This window comes from Ranitomeya variabilis, chromosome 3 (genome assembly GCF_051348905.1).
Source record: "Ranitomeya variabilis isolate aRanVar5 chromosome 3, aRanVar5.hap1, whole genome shotgun sequence".
NCBI lineage: Eukaryota > Metazoa > Chordata > Amphibia > Anura > Dendrobatidae > Ranitomeya > Ranitomeya variabilis.
Genome location: NC_135234.1, coordinates 617,394,692 through 617,414,676, shown reverse-complemented (window position 1 = coordinate 617,414,676; position 19,985 = coordinate 617,394,692). Strand labels below are relative to the sequence as shown.

General features: G+C 46.2%; 1 protein-coding gene across 2 annotated transcripts in view; it reads left to right on the top strand.

Moving 5' to 3' along the window:
* The window catches only part of LCP1 (lymphocyte cytosolic protein 1), an 83,198-nt gene extending 63,513 nt beyond the window's left edge, over positions 1-19,685 (top strand). For both annotated transcript variants that reach the window (XM_077297375.1, XM_077297376.1), the window contains exons 13-16: positions 1,437-1,570; positions 2,142-2,265; positions 18,345-18,469; positions 19,297-19,685. In XM_077297375.1, the coding sequence (XP_077153490.1) occupies positions 1,437-1,570; positions 2,142-2,265; positions 18,345-18,469; positions 19,297-19,426 (513 nt within the window). In that variant the 3' untranslated portion in view covers positions 19,427-19,685. The remainder of the gene's footprint in view (positions 1-1,436; positions 1,571-2,141; positions 2,266-18,344; positions 18,470-19,296) is intronic.
* The last annotated feature ends 300 nt before the right edge of the window (positions 19,686-19,985 follow it).

Genomic DNA, 19,985 nt, shown 5'->3' with positions numbered 1-19,985 from the left:
TAGGCAGACTCTATATAGTATAATGCACCCCCCATAGGCACACTCAATATTCAATAATGCACCCCCCATAGGCAGACTCTATATAATATAAATCACCCCCATAAAAAAATACATACCTCTCCTCCACATTCCTTCGCTTCTCCGAGCGCCCGCACATCTCCAGACAGCAGACGCCGAGTAGTGATGTTAACGCACCTGCTGTCAGTGTCTGCGTCAGGGACATGAGACACTGAGAGGGGGATGATGGGGAGGGAGCGTAAGGCTCCCACTGTCATCAATGCGGTCAACTGTATCGGCATCCAGCCAATACAGTTGAACTTGTGATGATGGGCGGGGGTCCGGTGCTGGTACCGAGCCTCCCCTCCTGCTCAGGAGCCCCATAACAGCCAGGTTGCAGAGCAGAGAGATCGATTCTCCCTGCTCTGCCATAGAGTGAACTGTATGAGCATGCTGTGAACGCTGATAGAGTTACAGTAGCGTAGCTCCAGGTGGGCCCCCTCAGAGCACAGGGCCTGGGGCGACCATCCACTCTACCCCCCCCGGTAGCTACGCTACTGGATGTCAGTGAAACCATCACCACTTGGGTCTCACTAAGGATTCACACGTCAGTTATTTTTCACTTACAAACAAAAAAAGGTTTCATTAGCGTATTCAATTAGAATTTGATCTGTTTTTTAGTTTCGTTTTTACCATCAAAGTTTAGTCAGAGTTTCATCAGTTATGGAGGTTTTTCAAGCTTCTCCTAACAAACAGTCTATGAAAAACAGACAACACTAGGGTGGCATCTGAGTGGTGTCTGATTTTTTTCACTGACCCATAGACTTGCACTGACGAGTTTGATTGGATGCTCAGATCAAAATCAGACATATCTTCATAATTTTGTGTGTGGACCACTCGGTCTATAAAAACACATGGAAATGTGAACAGCTCCATAGAGTATATGTGTGAGTTCTCTCTGTGGAAACCATGGATAGAACTTGTATGAGAAAAACTGATGTTTGAATGAGACCCAACTCTAGGGATACGCTGCTTCGGGAGATTGCTCAGAAAAGGAGTGTTGGGAAGACCCTTACATGCATTTGTTTTACATGAATGAAGATAAATTCCCTAATAAAGTGGTTTTCAATATTTCATTACTTTCCATGCTGGACAAAAGTATAAAAATAAAATAAAAAATAAGGTTTTGTAGCTATTATAGCACAAAGATACAGACATTTGTATGCTGCCATACAGGCTGTGTGCATATGGTCTTGCCATGTTTATGAGGCCTAATCTATAAAGTATGGGGTGTGTTAGCATCATGAAGAGGCTGTGGTCATTATACAGGGAAAATTCCTGCTCTGCCCAACACCCAGGTGACTACTCTCTGTGAGCTAAATAGTTCCTTTTATGGAAATTGTAGCCATAATAATTGTCATCTTTTCATATTTTTATAGCTTGAAAATTGTAACTATGCAGTAGACCTAGGGAAGAACAAGGCGAAATTTTCTCTCGTTGGCATTGCTGGACAGGACTTGCATGAGGGGAATCGAACACTCACACTTGCGTTGCTCTGGCAGTTAATGAGAAGGTATAATAATTAATTTTTGGGGTTCATTTGTGGGACAATATCAATATAGTTAAAAATTCTTCACTTTGCAATGACAGCACAAGGCGTACTTACACTTGGCAGAAGTGATGAAATACAAACACAAAACTAATACATGACCACAAAGACCAAAACAACTGGTAAGTGAACCAGTTATGGCGCAATGCACAAAGCTTGTGTTGCTCTATGAGCTGTTCACTTTTATAGGCTTTTATGCCTTGCTACTTTACACCTATTGGCAGACCTTGGTTTCTCTTTATTCCTATGCACAGTTTGCCGTTAACTGCACTTGCACTTTATGGCTAGCTGCTTTCTGCATCATACAAAATGTATATTGTAATAACTATACATTAGGAATGTATGGTCACATTGTGTCTTGGGTGGAGGGTGACTTTAAGGTTGGGACTGAGGGGAGAAATCAGGCAGTGACTAAAATATATTTAATCAGATAGACATGGACACTGGGACTGGGGATTTCATTGTGGGTAAGTCTTATCTTTAATACTATATAATATGGTATACTTATCAACATCTAAACCGACCTATCTTTCAGATATACACTGAATATCCTGGAGGACATTGGAGGAGGACAGAAAGTTAACGATGACACAATTATTAGCTGGGTGAATGAAACACTCCAACAGGCTGGGAAGTCAACAACCATCTCTGGCTTCAAGGTAAAACTTACATACTGTACATTGGAGGCCACAATGGACATTTAATGTAGCATATAAAAATCCATTTGAATTTAAAATCATTAAAGGGAACCTGACATCCGGATTTACCCTCAGGAGCCTTTAGAAACGCTTTAACAGCTACTGATATACTGATGTTTGTAATAACCCATGAGTTATAGCTAAATGTTATGTGTGTGATAAAAAACGATGGTAAATCCTCCCTGCCCGGGGGTAGTGGACTAGTCCTGGTCTGATGCTTGTGCTACAGCGTGCCGAGATCATGTCCAGGGAAACGCGACTGACATCCCACCAGGGCCGGACTGGCCATCTGACAATTCTGGCAAATGCCAGAAGGGCCTGTCTGGTCATGGGCTGCCTTGTCTGCTACATTGCTAACAGAATCAGTATTCTCAAGATACCCATACTGTTAAGGGTTGTGATGGAGCACAAAGTTGCTGACTCCGTCACTTCCTCCAGCAGGCCACGAGTATCATTAGAAATATTGGTCTTGTAGAAAGTCCTGTGTGTGGCATCTGTCTCTCATTGTGTGCCACCGAAAACCACTGTGTAATACTGGCCTTTTTTTTTTTTTCTAAATTCTCCCTTTTTAAAAAAAAATAATTAGTGGGAGATAAAGATTGGCAAGTCTGCCGCTGTGCCAGTCCTGTGTGTGGCATCTGTCTCTCATTGTGTGCCACCGAAAACCATTGTGTAATACTTGGCCATTTTTTGGGGGGGGTAAATTCTCCCTGTAAAAAAAAAAAAATTAGTGGGAGATAAAGATTGGCAAGTCTGCCTCTGTGCCAGTCCTGTGTGCGGCATCTGTCTCTCATTGTGTGCCACCGAAAACCACTGTGTAATACTTGGCCATTTATTTTTTGGGGTAAATTCTCCCTTTTAAAAAAAAAATAATTAGTGGGAGATAAAGATTGGCAAGTCTGCCTTTGTGCCAGTCCTGTGTGCGGCATCTGTCTCTCATTGTGTGCCACCGAAAACCACTGTGTAATACTTGGCCATTTTTTTTGGGGGGGGGGTAAATTCTCCCTGTAAAAAAAAAAAATTAGTGGGAGATAAAGATTGGCAAGTCTGCCTCTGTGCCAGTCCTGTGTGTGGCATCTGTCTCTCATTGTGTGCCACCGAAAACCACTGTGTAATACTGGCCTTTTTTTTTTTTTTTCTAAATTCTCCCTTTTAAAAAAAAAAATAATTAGTGGGAGAGAAAGATTGGCAAGTCTGCCGCTGTGCCAGTCCTGTGTGTGGCATCTGTCTCTCATTGTGTGCCACCGAAAACCTAGTGTGTAATTTTTTTATTTTATTTTTTTTTTACATTCTCCCATAAAAAAAAAAAATAGTGGGAGATTAAGATTGGCATTTCTGCTTGAGTGCTGGTCCTGTGTGTGCCATCTGTCTCAAATTATTGGGGCACAGAAAACCTAGTGTGTAACATTGGGCCTGATTTTCCTTTCAGTGTCAGGCACCTATAAAGGTATATATAAATCCAACAGAAGTTTGAGTTCACCTTATAAGTTGTTTTACAGTAACAAATACCGTTACTTTGGTTACGTTTTGCAAACAATGAGGAAGTCTAGTGGAAGAGGTCGTGGCCGTGGGCGGTCATTGTCAGCTGGTAATGATGGTAGTGGTGGTGGAGCATCAGGTGGTCGTGGTAAAAGCAGTACAGCACCTAAGTCTCGAGTTGTTGAGCCAGGTTCGTTGTCTGGCTACACAAGGCCTCGAACGCTCTCTTTTCTGGGAGTAGGAAAACCACTTTTGAAGCCGGAGCAGGAGGAACAAGTATTGGCTTTCATTGCTGACTCTGCCTCTAGCTCTTTCGCCTCCTCCTCGGAAAGTGCAAAATGTCAGAGCAGTGCATCGTCAGTGGATGCTCCCGGTCAGGAACAAGTCGCTTCCTTGTGTCCTTCACCCAGAACAACAGTGAAGGATGCGTCAGTCGACAGAACAGGTTACTCCATGGAGCGCTTTACACATACCGTTCCTGGGTTAGACAGTGAAACAGTTAACAGGCCATGCCCATTCGAAGTTGAATCGGACATGGAGTGCACAGATGCACAGCCACAGCCAGATTACTATGCTGTTCCTTTGACTCAGACCAGAACATTGCCCTCGCAGTGTACTGAGGCAGAATCAAACCCAGCGGAGACTATGGTGCCCCGTCACGAACGCAATACCACTGGCTTACACGGTGACACAGACGAAGTTGCACACGACATAGAAGAGGAGGTCATAGATGACCCAGTTGTTGACCCCGATTGGCAGCCATTGGGGGAACAGGGTGCAGGCGGCAGTAGTTCTGAAGCGGAGGAGGAGGAGCCGCAGCAGGCATCAACATCACAACAGGTTCCATCTGCCGGGCCCGTATCTGGCAAAAAACGCGTGGCAAAACCAAAAGCAGTTGGAGGACAGCGTGGCCATCCGGTTAAAGAAGCTCAGTCTGCAATGCCTGAAAAGGTATCCGATAGCAGAAAGAGTGCAGTCTGGCATTTTTTTTAAACAACATCCAAATGATCAGCGCAAAGTCATCTGTCAAAAATGTTCAACTACCTTAAGCAGAGGTCAGAATCTTAAAAGTCTAAATACAAGTTGCATGCATAGACACTTATCCACCATGCATTTGCAAGCCTGGACTAACTACCAAACGTCCCTAAAGGTTGCAGCACCCTCGGCCAATGAAGCTAGTCAGCAACGCTACATCCCTTCCCTCACTGTCAACCCACCATTTCCCGCACCACCTGCAGTATCTGTGCAGCTTTCGTCGCCAGGCCAAAGCAGTCAGGGAATCACCAGGTTTGCAGTAGGAAACACTGCATGTAGGGCACCGGCAAGAATACCATCTCCAACCCTCTCTCAGTCACCCATGTCCACCGGCACCACTGCTAGTTCCACGATCTCCAGCTATCCAGTCCAGCTCACCCTACATGAGATTCTTGTTAGGAAAAGGAAGTACTCATCCTCGCATCCGCGTACACAGGGTTTGAACGCCCACATTGCTAGACTAATCTCATTAGAGATGATGCCCTACCGGTTAGTTGAAAGCGAAGCTTTCAAAGCGCTGATGGACTACGCTGTACCACGCTACGAGCTACCCAGTCGGCACTTCTTTTCTAGAAAAGCCATCCCAGCCCTCCAACAGCATGTTAAAGACCGCATCGTCCATGCACTCAGGTAGTCTGTGACTACAAAGGTGCACCTGACAACAGATGCATGGACCAGTAGGCATGGCCAGGGACGTTACGTGTCCATCACGGCACACTGGGTGAATGTGGTGGATGCAGGGTCCACAGGGGACAGCAATATTGGGACAGTTCTGCCTAGCCCACGGTCAAGGAAAGAGTTGGCTGTAGGCGTTCGCCCCCCCTCCTCCTCTTCCTCGTCCTCCTGCAGAAGTGAGAGCTCGTCCACAGACTGCAGTCGCACATCCACTCCATCCGCAGCTGCCACTGTTGCACACCAGGTGTGCCATTATGGGACAGCTAGTGGCAAGCGTCAGCAGGCTGTATTGGCAATGAAGTGTTTGGGCGACAACAGACACACCGCGGAAGTTCTGTCCGAGTTCTTGCAGAAAGAAACTCAGTCATGGCTGGGCACTGTACATCTTGAGGCAGGCAAGGTAGTGAGTGATAACGGAAGGAATTTCATGGCTGCCATAGCCCTTTCCCAACTGAAACACATTCCTTGCCTGGCTCACACCTTAAACCTGGTGGTGCAGTGCTTCCTGAAAAGTTATCCGGGGTTACCCGACCTGCTCCTCAAAGTGCGCAGACTTTGCTCGCATATCCGCCGTTCGCCCGTACACTCCAGCCGTATGCAGAACTATCAGCGTTCTTTGAACCTTCCTCAGCATCGCCTAATCATCGACGTTGCTACAAGGTGGAACTCCACACTGCACATGCTTCAGAGAGTGTGCGAACAGAGGCGTGCTGTTATGTATTTGTGGGAGGATACACGGGCAGGCAGTTGGATGGCAGACATGGAGTTGTCAGGTGTGCAGTGGTCGAAGCTACAAGACCTGTGTCAAGTCCTTCAGTGTTTTGAGGAATGCACACGGCTGGTTAGTGCAGACAACGCCATAATAAGCATGAGCATCCCCCTAATGCGTCTGCTGATGCAAAGTTTGATGCACATAAAGGAGCAGGCGTCTGCAGCCGAGGAAGAGGAAAGCCTTGATGACAGTCAGCCATTGTCTGGTCAGGGCCGTGTAGAGGACGTGGTAGCGGGCGAAGAGGAGGAGGAGGACGAGGAGGATGATGGGGATGAGTACTTTTTTAATGAGGAAGCTTCTCCTGGGCCAACAGAAATTAGTGGCATTGCAAGGCCGGGTTCTGTTTTTGTAAGGGAGACAAGTGACGTAGATTTGCCTGTAACTGCCCCTCAAACCAGCACAACCGCAGATTTGCCAACTGGAACTTTGGCCCACATGGCGGATTATGCCTTACGTATCCTCAAAAAGGACCCACGCATTATTAAAATGATGAGCGATGACGATTACTGGTTGGCCTGCATCCTTGACCCTCGCTATAAAGGCAAATTGCAAAATATTATGCCACATGAGAACCTCGAACAAATATTAGCAACCAAACAAGCTACTCTTGTAGACCGTTTGATTCAGGCATTCCCAGCACACAGCGCCGGTGATGGTTCTCACACAAGCTGCAGGGGGCTACAGGGCAGAGGTGTTAGAGGTGCACAGATCAGAAGTGGCGTTGGACAGAGGGGTTTTCTGACCAGGTTGTGGAGTGATTTCGCAATGACCGCAGACAGGACAGGTACTGCAGCATCTATTCAAAGTGACAGGAGACAACATTTGTCCAGTATGGTTACTAACTATTTTTCATCCCTTATCGATGTTCTCCCTCAACCGTCATTCCCATTTGATTACTGGGCATCCAAATTAGACACCTGGCCTGAATTGGCAGAATATGCATTGCAGGAGCTTGCTTGCCCAGCAGCTAGTGTGCTATCAGAAAGAGTATTCAGTGCTGCTGGTTCAATATTAACCGAAAAAAGGACTCGTCTGGCTACCCAAAATGTGGATGATCTCACCTTCATTAAAATGAACCACTCCTGGATTTCAAATTATTTTGCCCCACCTTTCCCGGCTGACACCTAGCTTTCCTATAAAAAGGTCTTGCTTGTGGACTGGTCTTACTGAGTGTTCCAATCTCTTAATTTGCAGCAGCTGTTTGTCCAGCATACGACATGTTTACACCTCCCACAATGGGAAATTCCCCCCACGGGGCCGTGGTCTCGCCACTTGGTGCAAGCACCCGTTACAGTGCTGTTCGTCTGAAGAGGTGGGTGTGCCCGCTTTTGGTCGACGGCAGTGCCACTGCGTCCCTCATAGTACAATGAAGTGTCTCTGGCGGTGGTGGTGCGCACCCAACGTCAGACACACCGTTGTAACATGAGGGGCCCTGGGACGGTACCGCCGGCCACAAGAGTTCCCCCCCAAGCTCAAACTGTGCTCTACCACGTGCAAAATTATCTCACTCAGCTCCACCAATGTTTAGTCTATGCGCTGACATCATTCAATGCCTGGCACTGACAATACCAATTTGTTGACATCTATGATGATAGTTAAAGTAGTCTGGGTCAGTGTCCTATATTGACACCAGTAAATACTTGCTGCCAAATTACTTTGTCAGAAACTCAGCAGATGAGCCCACCCCTGTACCTAAGTATGCCACACTTTTTTTTTTTTTGTTTTGCGAGACATTAACATCTATTTATTTTTTGTGAGTACTAACTGTGTCAGACACTCCTTGCAATCCTCCTCCGCTGACCACAATGCTGCCTGTGTATCCATGTAACCGATTTTAAACTGCCTTGAGCCTATTTTTATTTATTTTAGGCCTTCGTTAGCCTGTCTGCGGTCCCTCCTTGCAATACTCCTCCACTGACCACAATGCTGCCTGTGTATCCATGTAACCGATTTAAAACTGCCATGAGACTAATTTTTGTTATTTGAGGCCTTCGTTAGCCTGTCTGCGGTCCCTCCTTGCAATACTCCTCCACTGACCACAATGCTGCCTGTGTATCCATGTAACCGATTTAAAACTGCCATGAGACTAATTTTTGTTATTTGAGGCCTTCGTTAGCCTGTCTGCGGTCCCTCCTTGCAATACTCCTCCACTGACCACAATGCTGCCTGTGTATCCATGTAACCGATTTAAAACTGCCTTGAGACTAATTTTTGTTATTTTAGGCCTTCGTTAGCCTGTCTGCGGTCCCTCCTTGCAATACTCCTCCACTGACCACAATGCTGCCTGTGTATCCATGTAACCGATTTAAAACTGCCATGAGACTAATTTTTGTTATTTGAGGCCTTCGTTAGCCTGTCTGCGGTCCCTCCTTGCAATACTCCTCCACTGACCACAATGCTGCCTGTGTATCCATGTAACTGATTTAAAACTGCCTTGAGACTAATTTTTGTTATTTGAGGCCTTCGTTAGCCTGTCTGCGGTCCCTCCTTGCAATACTCCTCCACTGACCACAATGCTGCCTGTGTATCCATGTAACCGATTTAAAACTGCCATGAGACTAATTTTTGTTATTTGAGGCCTTCGTTAGCCTGTCTGCGGTCCCTCCTTGCAATACTCCTCCACTGACCACAATGCTGCCTGTGTATCCATGTAACCGATTTAAAACTGCCTTGAGACTAATTTTTGTTATTTTAGGCCTTCGTTAGCCTGTCTGCGGTCCCTCCTTGCAATACTCCTCCACTGACCACAATGCTGCCTGTGTATCCATGTAACCGATTTAAAACTGCCATGAGACTAATTTTTGTTATTTGAGGCCTTCGTTAGCCTGTCTGCGGTCCCTCCTTGCAATACTCCTCCACTGACCACACCAATGCTTCCCGTGTACTCCTGGAACCTATTTAAAAGTTCATAGAGCCTATTTATATATTTTATTTAATATTAATAAAGCCATGATGGACTACGCTGTACCACGCTACAAGCTAACCAGTAGACACTTCTTTTGCGAGAAAAGCCATCCCAACCCTCCACCAGCATGTAAAAGACCGCATTGTCCATGCACTCTGGCAATCTGTGAGTACAAAGGTGCACCTGACAACAGACGCATGGACCTGTAGATATGGCCACGGAAGGTTACGTGTCCATTACGGCGCAATGGGTTAATGTGGTGGATATATGGTCCACAGGGGACAGCCTACTAAGTCTGTCTGCAGTCCCTAATTCAAATTGTCCTCCACTCTCTAAATCTGAGCTTCAACCTTCTGGCTCTCATTAAGTGATGTTTTTTTAAAAAAATGGTGGTTATGGCCTACTAACGGTGTCTGCCCCTCCCTGGTGTTTGTCCTCAACTGAATAAATCTGAGCTTCAACCTTCTGGCTCTCATTAAGTGCTGTTTTTTAAAAAATTGGTGGTTAGGGCCTACTAACGGTGTCTGCCCCTCCCTGGTGTTTGTCCTCAACTGAATAAATCTGAGCTTCAACCTTCTGGCTCTCATTAAGTGATGTTTTTTAAAAAATTGGTGGTTAGGGCCTACTAACGGTGTCTGCCCCTCCCTGGTGTTTGTCCTCAACTGTATAAAGCTGAGCTTCAACCTTCTGGCTTTCGGCCTATAGTATCAGATATGAAACTGCATTTGGCCTTCAACTTTGGTTACGGCCTACTAACGGTGTCTGCCGCTCCCTGGTGTTTTCCTCAACTGAATAAATCTGAGCTTCAACCTTCTGGCTCTCATTAAGTGATGTTTTTTAAAAAATTTGGTGGTTAGGGCCTACTAACGGTGTCTGCCCCTCCCTGGTGTTTGTCCTCAACTGTATAAAGCTGAGCTTCAGTCTTTAGGCTTTTGGCCTATAGTAGCAGATATTAAACTGCATTTGGCTTACTAGTGTGGTTGGACCCTTAAAACAGTGTCTGCTGCTCCTGGGTTTGCTCCTCCACTGAACAAAGCAATGCCGCCTGTTTAGTCCTGTTACCAATTTTGAACTGCATTTAGCCTACTTTATTCTTTGACCCTATATCTGTGTTTCCTCCTCATCCTGCCCATTGCCCAGCCACTGCTAGATGAGTCTGCTGGTACATTGACCTAGACCACTACATTCCCCTTGCAATCTACACAGCCAGAATCTGACCCTGCTGAATGTAAGGTTCCCCTTCCCGCATGTTATACCACCTTACACAGGGACAAAGAGGAAGGTGCAGATGAAAGTGCAGGTTCCTTCATCAGGTGGGGGGGCATACTCGTTGGCGACGTCACTGGCACAGGGCTCCTCAGAGTACGCAAAAGTGTCGCTGCTGGTGGGAGGCGCTCCCGCCGTGCAAACACACCGCTGTACTTTGAGGGACCCTGTGCCAGTGCCAATGCCAACGAGTGGGCCCCCCTGCTTGCTTAGGATCACAGCACTTGCAAACTTGACATACTTACCTCTCACTGCTCCACCGCCGTGACGTAGTCCACGTTTCCTGGGCCCACTAAAACCTTGAACCAGCCCTACCCCCCACAACTTTTGCCAAAAGACCCCCAATTTCCAATGCCCAACTATTATTATAAAGTTAATTAAGATTGACAAGCTTCAGAAAACAAGAATGGATGTTTTTGGCATTAAAATCGGCACTGTAGGTGTTTTCCTGGCCTCCACTCACTGCCGACTATGCTTCCCCATTGACTTGCATTGGGTTTCGCGTTTCGGTCGATCCCCGACTTTTAGCGATAATCGGCCGACTGCACTCGACTCGACTCTGGACAAAGTCGGGTTTCACAAAACCCGACTCAATCTTAAAAAAATGAAAGTCGCTCAACCCTAGTGGTCGCTGCCAGGTAATCCATCACATCGGACTGCTGCCAGACCTCCTAGAGGCTGATCAGTGTGGATGCTGAGTAACAGCCGCCACCAATCCGATATTGATAAGCTATCCGGTGAATAGCTCATCAGTATCTGAATAAAGGAAAACTCCTTTAACTGAATAGAGGCAGGAGGGACTTCCCGTCTTAGCATGAGAGGACCCTAGAAGATGTCCCGCAGCCTGTCATCAGATTACATTTACTGTTTTATGCTTTTGTAGCTTGAACCTCATTTTCAAAATAAGGTCTGACCTAAAACGTAGCTCAGATTTTATATATCAGCTTGTACTCCAGGTAATGTGATTACAGACGTATGCTGTTCCATATCAGTATCAATTCTGCTTACAGAGGAGCATTTTGATTAATGAAAGTTGATATTTTATCAATCCTTAAGAATATTGGCCTGTCTTCTAGGATGAAACAAACAACCACGGTTCTTTTTGTAATAGATATGCAATACTGATGACATACTCATGGCATTCAGAAGGCACATTGATAAATGTTTATTTTAAAACACCACTCCAGCATTTTTTTTATTGCACCACTGGAGTGGCGCTTCACATGTAAGTTCCATGCCACCTGTCTGATACATCTTGGCGTTTCCATCCACTTTCGCCACCGCTCCCGTCAGTCTCCAGCAAAAAGTGACCTACCCGCAGCTGCAGTGTTTCATGGAGGGGCGCTGAAGTCACTTTACAATACAAGTCTATGAGAATCTCGTTCTGGCTCTCATAGGCTTACAGTGTGCTCTTTTGATGTAGCTTCTGACTTCTGGCCAGTCAGAAGCTGTGCTCACAAGATGGTACAGGGGGACCGGAATAGCACTGAAAAAACTGTGAAGATGTCGAAGGGTACTCACATATGACCCCCGGGCAAGGGGCTTACATTTAAAGCACCACTCCAAAAAAGTACTGGAGTGGTGCTTTTAACAATCTTTTCACAATTTTAATGCTCGTCTTCCATAATCATATTTTAAGAATTCACGTCTGCATTAGTTAGTTGATTTTTAAATGATTCAATAAAGATTTATTTTTTAAAGGTATATCTTCTGGTGAGTTGTCTTTCATTAGATAGAAGATGAAGTTATTGCATAATGCATGTTTTCAATACATTTATACATTACTAGATGGCAGCCCGATTCTAAAGAATCGGGAGTCTAGAATCCATATATACTTTATTTATTCAAATGTAAGAATAATACAATTAATAAATAATAGTAAGAAAGAACAAAAAATGGCTGCACTCACCAGCTCTTGACAATTCTTGACAGTACGGCACATTTCTGATTGGTCGCTCGCAGCAGGCGGCAACCAATCAGAAAAGTGCCGCGCACCACGAAGGCATATATCTTTGTCCACCCTGAGCGGGTGTAGGACGCTGGTGACGTCACTTATCTCCGGACATTATCTCCGGACAAAGCCACGGAAGTTGGCACAAATTGCCGGAAGTAGTATTCTAGGCAATTATATATTAGATTTTAATGTTATCAGTGTTTACCTTTGAACGTTTATATTGTATTGTCCTGTCACCAGCCATGTGTACGATTATCGGCCGAAAGCCTCTCTGGAACCAATAATCACCCCATGTAAAGGTATCTTTATAAGTTAAAGATTCAGAATACTATGACTTTTATCATATCCTGAACAGTCAAGTTTTTTATGAACCGTTAAGGTTTTCTGGTTGAAGTAAAAAAAACTCTGAGTGTTTACAGTTTGAAACCATAAAATGTTGAAAAATTATGTCATTCTTGAGTATATCACTCAATGGTGCTCATAAACGTGTCAAATTTGATCTATAATATACTTTAATATACGTTACTTTAATCTTTAATATACTTAAGAACAGGGCCCCAGACATCACACAGGGTGTCTGAAACACCGCACAGTGGTCCAAAATATCGCTGTGCTCTGCCTGGGGCCCCATATGCTGCCTGGGGCCCCTGTGCTCTGCCTGGGGCCCCATATGCTGCCTGGGGCCCCTGTGCTCTGCCTGGGGCCCCTGTGCTCTGCCTGGGGCCCCATGTTCTGCCTGGGGCCCCTGTGCTCTGCCTGGGGCCACTGTGCTCTGCCTGGGGCCCCATATGCTGCCTGGGGCCCCTGTGCTCTGCCTGGGGCCCCATATGCTGCCTGGGGCCCCTGTGCTCTGCCTGGGGCCCCATATGCTGCCTGGGGCCCCTGTGCTCTGCCTGGGGCCCCATAGGCTGCCTGGGGCCCCTGTGCTCTACCTGGGACCACTGTGCTCTGCCTGGGGCCCCATATGCTGCCTGGGGCCCCTGTGCTCTGCCTGGGGCCCCTGTGCTCTGCCTGGGGCCCCATGTTCTGCCTGGGGCCACTGTGCTCTGCCTGGGGCCCCATAGGCTGCCTGGGGCCCCTGTGCTCTGCCTGGGACCACTGTGCTCTGCCTGGGGCCCCATATGCTGCCTGGGGCCCCTGTGCTCTGCCTGGGGCCACTGTGCTCTGCCTGGGGCCCCATATGCTGCCTGGGGCCCCTGTGCTCTGCCTGGGGCCCCATATGCTGCCTGGGGCCCCTGTGCTCTGCCTGGGACCCCTGTGCTCTGCCTGGGGCCCCATGTTCTGCCTGGGGCCCCTGTGCTCTGCCTGGGGCCACTGTGCTCTGCCTGGGGCCCCATGTTCTGCCTAGGGCCACTGTGCTCTGCCTGGGGCCCCATAAGCTGCCTGGGGCCCCTGTGCTCTGCCTGGGACCACTGTGCTCTGCCTGGGGCCCCATATGCTGCCTGGGGCCCCTGTGCTCTGCATGGGGCCACTGTGCTCTGCCTGGGGCCCCATATGCTGCCTGGGGCCACTGTGCTCTGCCTGGGGCCCCATATGCTGCCTGGGGCCCCTGTGCTCTGCCTGGGGCCCCTGTGCTCTGCCTGGGGCCCCTGTGCTCTGCCTGGGGCCCCATGTTCTGCCTGGGGCCCCTGTGCTCTGCCTGGGGCCACTGTGCTCTGCCTGGGGCCCCATATGCTGCCTGGGGCCCCTGTGCTCTGCCTGGGGCCCCATATGCTGCCTGGGGCCCCTGTGCTCTGCCTGGGGCCACTGTGCTCTGCCTGGGGCCCCATAGGCTGCCTGGGGCCCCTGTGCTCTGCCTGGGACCACTGTGCTCTGCCTGGGGCCCCATATGCTGCCTGGGGCCCCTGTGCTCTGCCTGGGGCCACTGTGCTCTGCCTGGGGCCCCATATGCTGCCTGGGGCCCCTGTGCTCTGCCTGGGTGTAGGATACTGGTGACGTCACTTATCTCCGGACATTAGCTCCGGACATTAGCTCCGGACATTAGCTCCGGACATTATCTCCGGACATTAGCTCCGGACATTAGCTCCGGACAAAGCCACGGAAGTTGGCACAAATTGCAGGAAGTAGTATTCTAGGCAATTATATATTAGATACAGAGCAATTGACCCATAAATTATCATTGTCTCTGTATTACACATCAAATATATACAGCTCTTGCAAAAATTAAGAGACCACTGCAAAATGTTCAGTTTGTCTGCTTTTTCTCTTTATAGGTATATTTTTGAGTAAAATGTAAATTGTTCTTTTATTCTATAAACTTCTGACAACATGTCTCCGAATTTCCAAGCAATAATTTTTTTTTTCTGAAAAGAAGAAATGGTCAAAATTTTTTAAAAAATAACCAGTGTTTTCAGACCTCAAATAATGCAAAGAAAACAAGTTCATAATCATTTAGAAACAACAATACTAATGTTTTAACTCAGGAAGAGTTCAGAAATCAATATTTTGTAGAATAACCATGATTTTTAATCACAGCTTTCATACGTCTTGGCATGCTTTCCTTCAGTCTTTCACACTGCTCCTAGCAATGTAAGCAGTTCTTCTTTGTTTGATGGCTTGTGACTATCCATCATCCTCTTGATTACATTCCTGAGGTTTTCAATGGTGGGGTTCAGGTCTGGAGATTGGGCCGCCCATTACAGGGTTTTGATGTGGTGGTCTCTTAATTTTTGCTAGAGCTGTGTACACTCACTGGCCACTTTATTAGGTACACCATGCTAGTAACGGGTTGGACCCCTTTTGCCTTCAGAACTGCCTCAATTCTTCGTGGTATAGATTCAACAAGGTGCTGGAAGCATTCCTCAGAGATTTTGGTCCATATTGACATGATGGCATCACACAGTTGCCGCAGATTTGTCGGCTGCACATCCCTGATGCGAATCTCCCGTTCCACCACATCCCAAAGATTTCATGTTGTTTACGCCAAATTCTGACCCTACCATCCGAATGTCGCAGCAGAAATCGAGACTCATCAGACCAAGCAACGTTTTTCCAATCTTCTACTGTCCAATTTCGATGAGCTTGTGCAAATTGTAGCCTCAGTTTCCTGTTCTTAGCTGAAAGGAGTGGTACCCGGTGTGGTCTTCTGCTGCTGTAGCCCATCTGCCTCAAAGTTCGACGCACTGTGCGTTCAGAGATGCTCTTAGGCCTACCTTGGTTGTAACGGGTGGCGATTTGAGTCACTGTTGCCTTTCTATCAGCTCGAACCAGTCTGCCCATTCTCCTCTGACCTCTGGCATCAACAAGGCATTTCCGCCCACAGAACTGCCGCTCACTGGATTTTTTTTCTTTTTCGGACCATTCTCTGTAAACCCTAGAGATGGTTGTGCGTGAAAATCCCAGTAGATCAGCAGTTTCTGAAATACTCAGACCAGCCCTTCTGGCACCAACAACCATGCCACGTTCAAAGGCACTCAAATCACCTTTCTTCCCCATACTGATGCTCGGTTTGAACTGCAGGAGATTGTCTTGACCATGTCTACATGCCTAAATGCACTGAGTTGCCGCCATGTGATTGGCTGATTAGAAATTAAGTGTTAACAAGAAGTTGGACAGGTGTACCTAATAAAGTGGCCAGTGAGTGTGTATATATATATATATATATATATATATATATATATATATATATATATATATATATACTGCTCAAAAAAATGAAGGGAACACTTAAACAACAGAATATAACTCCAAGTAAATCCAACTTCTGTGAAATCAAACTATCCACTTAGGAAGCAACACTGATTGACAATCAATTTCACATGCTGTTGTGCAAATGGAATAGACAACAGATGGAAATTATTGGCAATTATCAAGACACCCTCAATAAAGGAGTGGTTCTGCAGGTGGGGACGACTGACCACATCTCAGTACCAATGCTTTCTGGCTGATGTTTTGTTCACTTTTGAATGTTGGTTGTGCTTTTACACTCAAGGTAGCATAAGACGGACTCTACAACCCACAGAAGTGGCTCAGGTAGTGCAGCTCATCCAGGATGGCACATCAATGTGAGCTGTTGCAAGAAGGTTTGATGTGTGTCAGCGTAGTGTCCAGAGGCTGGAGGCACTACCAGGAGACAGGCCAGTGCACCAGGAGATGTGGAGGGGGCCATAAGAGGGCAACAGCCCAGCAGCAGGACCGCTACCTCTGACTTTGTGCAAGGAGGAACAGGAGGAGCACTGCCAGAGCCTTGCAAAATGACCTTCAGCAGGCCACAAATATGTATGTGTCTGCACAAACGATTAGAAACCGACTCCATGAAGATGGTCTGAGTGCCCGACGTCCACAGATGGGGTTGTGCTCACAGCCCAACACCATGCAGGACGCTTGGCATTTGCCACAGAGCACCAGGATTGGCAAATTCGCCACTGGTGCCCTGTGCTCTTCACAGATGAAAGCAGGTTCACACTGAGCACATGTGACAGACGTGACAGAGTCTGAAGATGCCATAGAGAGCGATCTGCTGCCTGCAACATCCTTCAGCATGACCGGTTTGGCAGTGGGTCAGTAATGGTTTGCGGTGGCATTCCTTTTTAGGGCCGCATAGCACTCCATGTGCTTGCCAGAGGTAGCCTGACTGCCATTAGGTACCGAGATGAGATCCTCAGACCCCTTGTGAGACCATATACTGGTGCCGTTGGCCCTGGGTTCCTCCTAATGCAGGACAATGCCAGACCTCATGTGGCTGGAGTGTGTCAGCAGTTCCTGCAAGATGAAGGGATTGAAGCTATAGACTGGCCCGCCCGTTCCCCAGACCTGAATCCGATTGAACACATCTGGGACATCATGTCTCGCACCATTGTCACGGGAGTACTGGGTAGACAAAGGCTGGTTACCTGGGCCCCTGCGATATCCCTCAGGCTAGGGAAACCCTGTCTGTCCCTTTCCCAGAAGTTACACTAAAGGTGTGCATGTCTGGGCCACCAGGCCTGACCCTGTCTCCTGTTTCAGCCCTAAGCTGAAACCACCACCCGCCACCCAGTGAAGAGACCACACACCAATCCCCACAGAAAGGACAGACAGGGAAAACAGAAAAACGCACTACGCCGCAGACGCACAGGAATACACTATAATGTGCACAGGGCAAAACAAATACAAATATAGGAAGGAGGAATATGACAAAGGATAATACACCACCAGCTACGATATTCCTACAACAAGACCACCACTCCAGACCGGAATCACTAGGCACAAAGCACAAGCTATATTCGGCGACGCCCAAAGTCCAGCACGACTTTTTAAAGGCCATGGGCGTGACCCAGCCTCCAACCAAATTACCAGCTAGATTAACCCCGAGCAAGCTGGATAAAGTCTAGCCAACGCCACTGAGCGTGTAGTGGACGTAAGTGGAATTACCGCTGTCTGTCGGACGCCCTAGTGTGAACAGCGTCCGACATGACAACCATCCATCAACATCACGTTGCACCACAGACTGTCCAGGGGTTGGCGTATGCTTTAGTATAGGTCTGGGAGGAGATCCCTCAGGAGACCATCCACCGCCTCATCAGGAGCATGCCCAGGCATTGTATAGTAGGGAGGTTATACAGGCACATGGAGGCCACTCACAATACTGAGCATCTTTTACTTGTCATGAGGCATTTCCATCGAAGTTGGATCAGCCTGTAATTTGATTTTCCACTTTGATTTTGAGTATCATTCCAAATCCAAACCTCCATGGGATATTCATTTTGATTTACATTGATAATTGTTATGTTTTATTGTACTGAACACATCCCACTATGCAATTAATAAATTTGCAACTGGAATATTTCATTCAGTGATATCTAGGATGTGGTACTTTAGTGTTCCCTTTATTTTTTTGAGCAATATATATATATATATATATATATATATATATATATATATACTGTATATGTAATATTGAAAACAAAATATATTTGTGGGAAAGTCACCTAACATGAAGCTAACTGTATTAATAAAATTTATTCTTTAAACAGGATAGTAAGATCAGCAGCAGTATGCCAGTATTGGATTTAATTGATGCTATTCAGCCGGGATCCATTAACTATGACATTCTGAAAACAGAAGACCTAATTGATGACGAGAAACTCAATAATGCGAAGTAAGCAGCAACTGAATGTTTCACTACTCATATAATTGTTCCAATCTTTTTCTGCCTATGTAGTCTGTCTGGCTTTTCATAGCAAACAATATTTCTATATTATATAGTGTATGTCCACATGACTTACGGTATACGTTGCTACAGTGAAATGATGACATTGTGCAGAATAAACTCATTCCACACCACAGGTCACTTTAAATTGTGGATGTTTTCAGTAGCAAGTGGATCAGATTATGGAAAATCTGAATATTGGTCTCACATGGATTTAGACCCAAAGGCCAAGTTCACATGTCATGGATTCATCACAGATTTCCAGAGCAGATTTTGCACTGCAAATCCACAGCAATTTCTTGTACAAGTAATAGAAGTTCTTCAAAATCCCATTCACTGTAATGCAAAATAATTTTCATTGCAGATTTCACCCTATTTAATGTTTAACCTTGGAGTAGGGTGAAATCTGCAGCCAAATCCACAAGAAAATCTGCAAGCAGGATTCCGTCTGCAGATTTGTGATTAAATCCGCAGCAAAAATTTCCCATAACTTGTGAACTAGGGTGCTCATTTTAATAAACATTTCTTGCAGCTCCCAGAAACAATATTTTCAGTAAATGTCTTGTATACAAAGGAATTTGTAAAGACAGAGAGGAAGCTGTAAAGATGCAATATTTTCCCTTTTATGACTATAATGATAATTACGTAAGGGGAAATTGTTTTATAGTCAACTCAGATAACAGAGGCACATTTAGAAGATAACAGTCATAAAGCTGTTTTAAAGACCATATGCTGCCATTGCCACTGGATTTAACAGGATGTTTTTTTCAATGCAGATATGCTATATCAATGGCGAGGAAGATTGGTGCAAGAGTTTATGCTTTGCCTGAAGACTTGGTGGAGGTGAAGCCAAAGATGGTCATGACAGTGTTTGCTTGTCTCATGGGGAGAGGACTTAAAGTTTAAAAAGCTAGCGACATGCGTCATATGCCTACATCTGCCTTTTATAAACCAGCCGCCTTTTAACCTACACTGAACAGTCCTTTCATTGAGTACATTTGTAAGAATTTATCTACACGGTATCATGTGGTGGCAATTATCACTTTCTGTGCTGTTAGGTATATAAACCTCCTGGTCAGAAAAGAACAGTAATGTATTTTTCATTAATGATGGCAGCACTGATATTCATTTGTCATTAACGAATTAAAAATACAATTTTTTTTAACTATGAAGTTCTGAATACATTGAAACTGGATGGCTAAAGTAAGTTAGAATATTAACCCCTTTACCCCCAAGGGTGGTTTGCACGTTAATGACCAGGCCAATTTTTACAATTATGACCACTGTCCCTTTATGAGCTTATAACTCTGGAACGCTTCAACGGATCCCGGTGTAACAGGCCAGATTATACCCCCAGGCCAGACTATACCCGGGGTTAAAGTGGCCTAGGCTAGATTATACCCCGGGTATACTTTGGCCTAGGCCAAACTATACCCCGGGGTATAAAATAGCCTAGGCCAAAGTA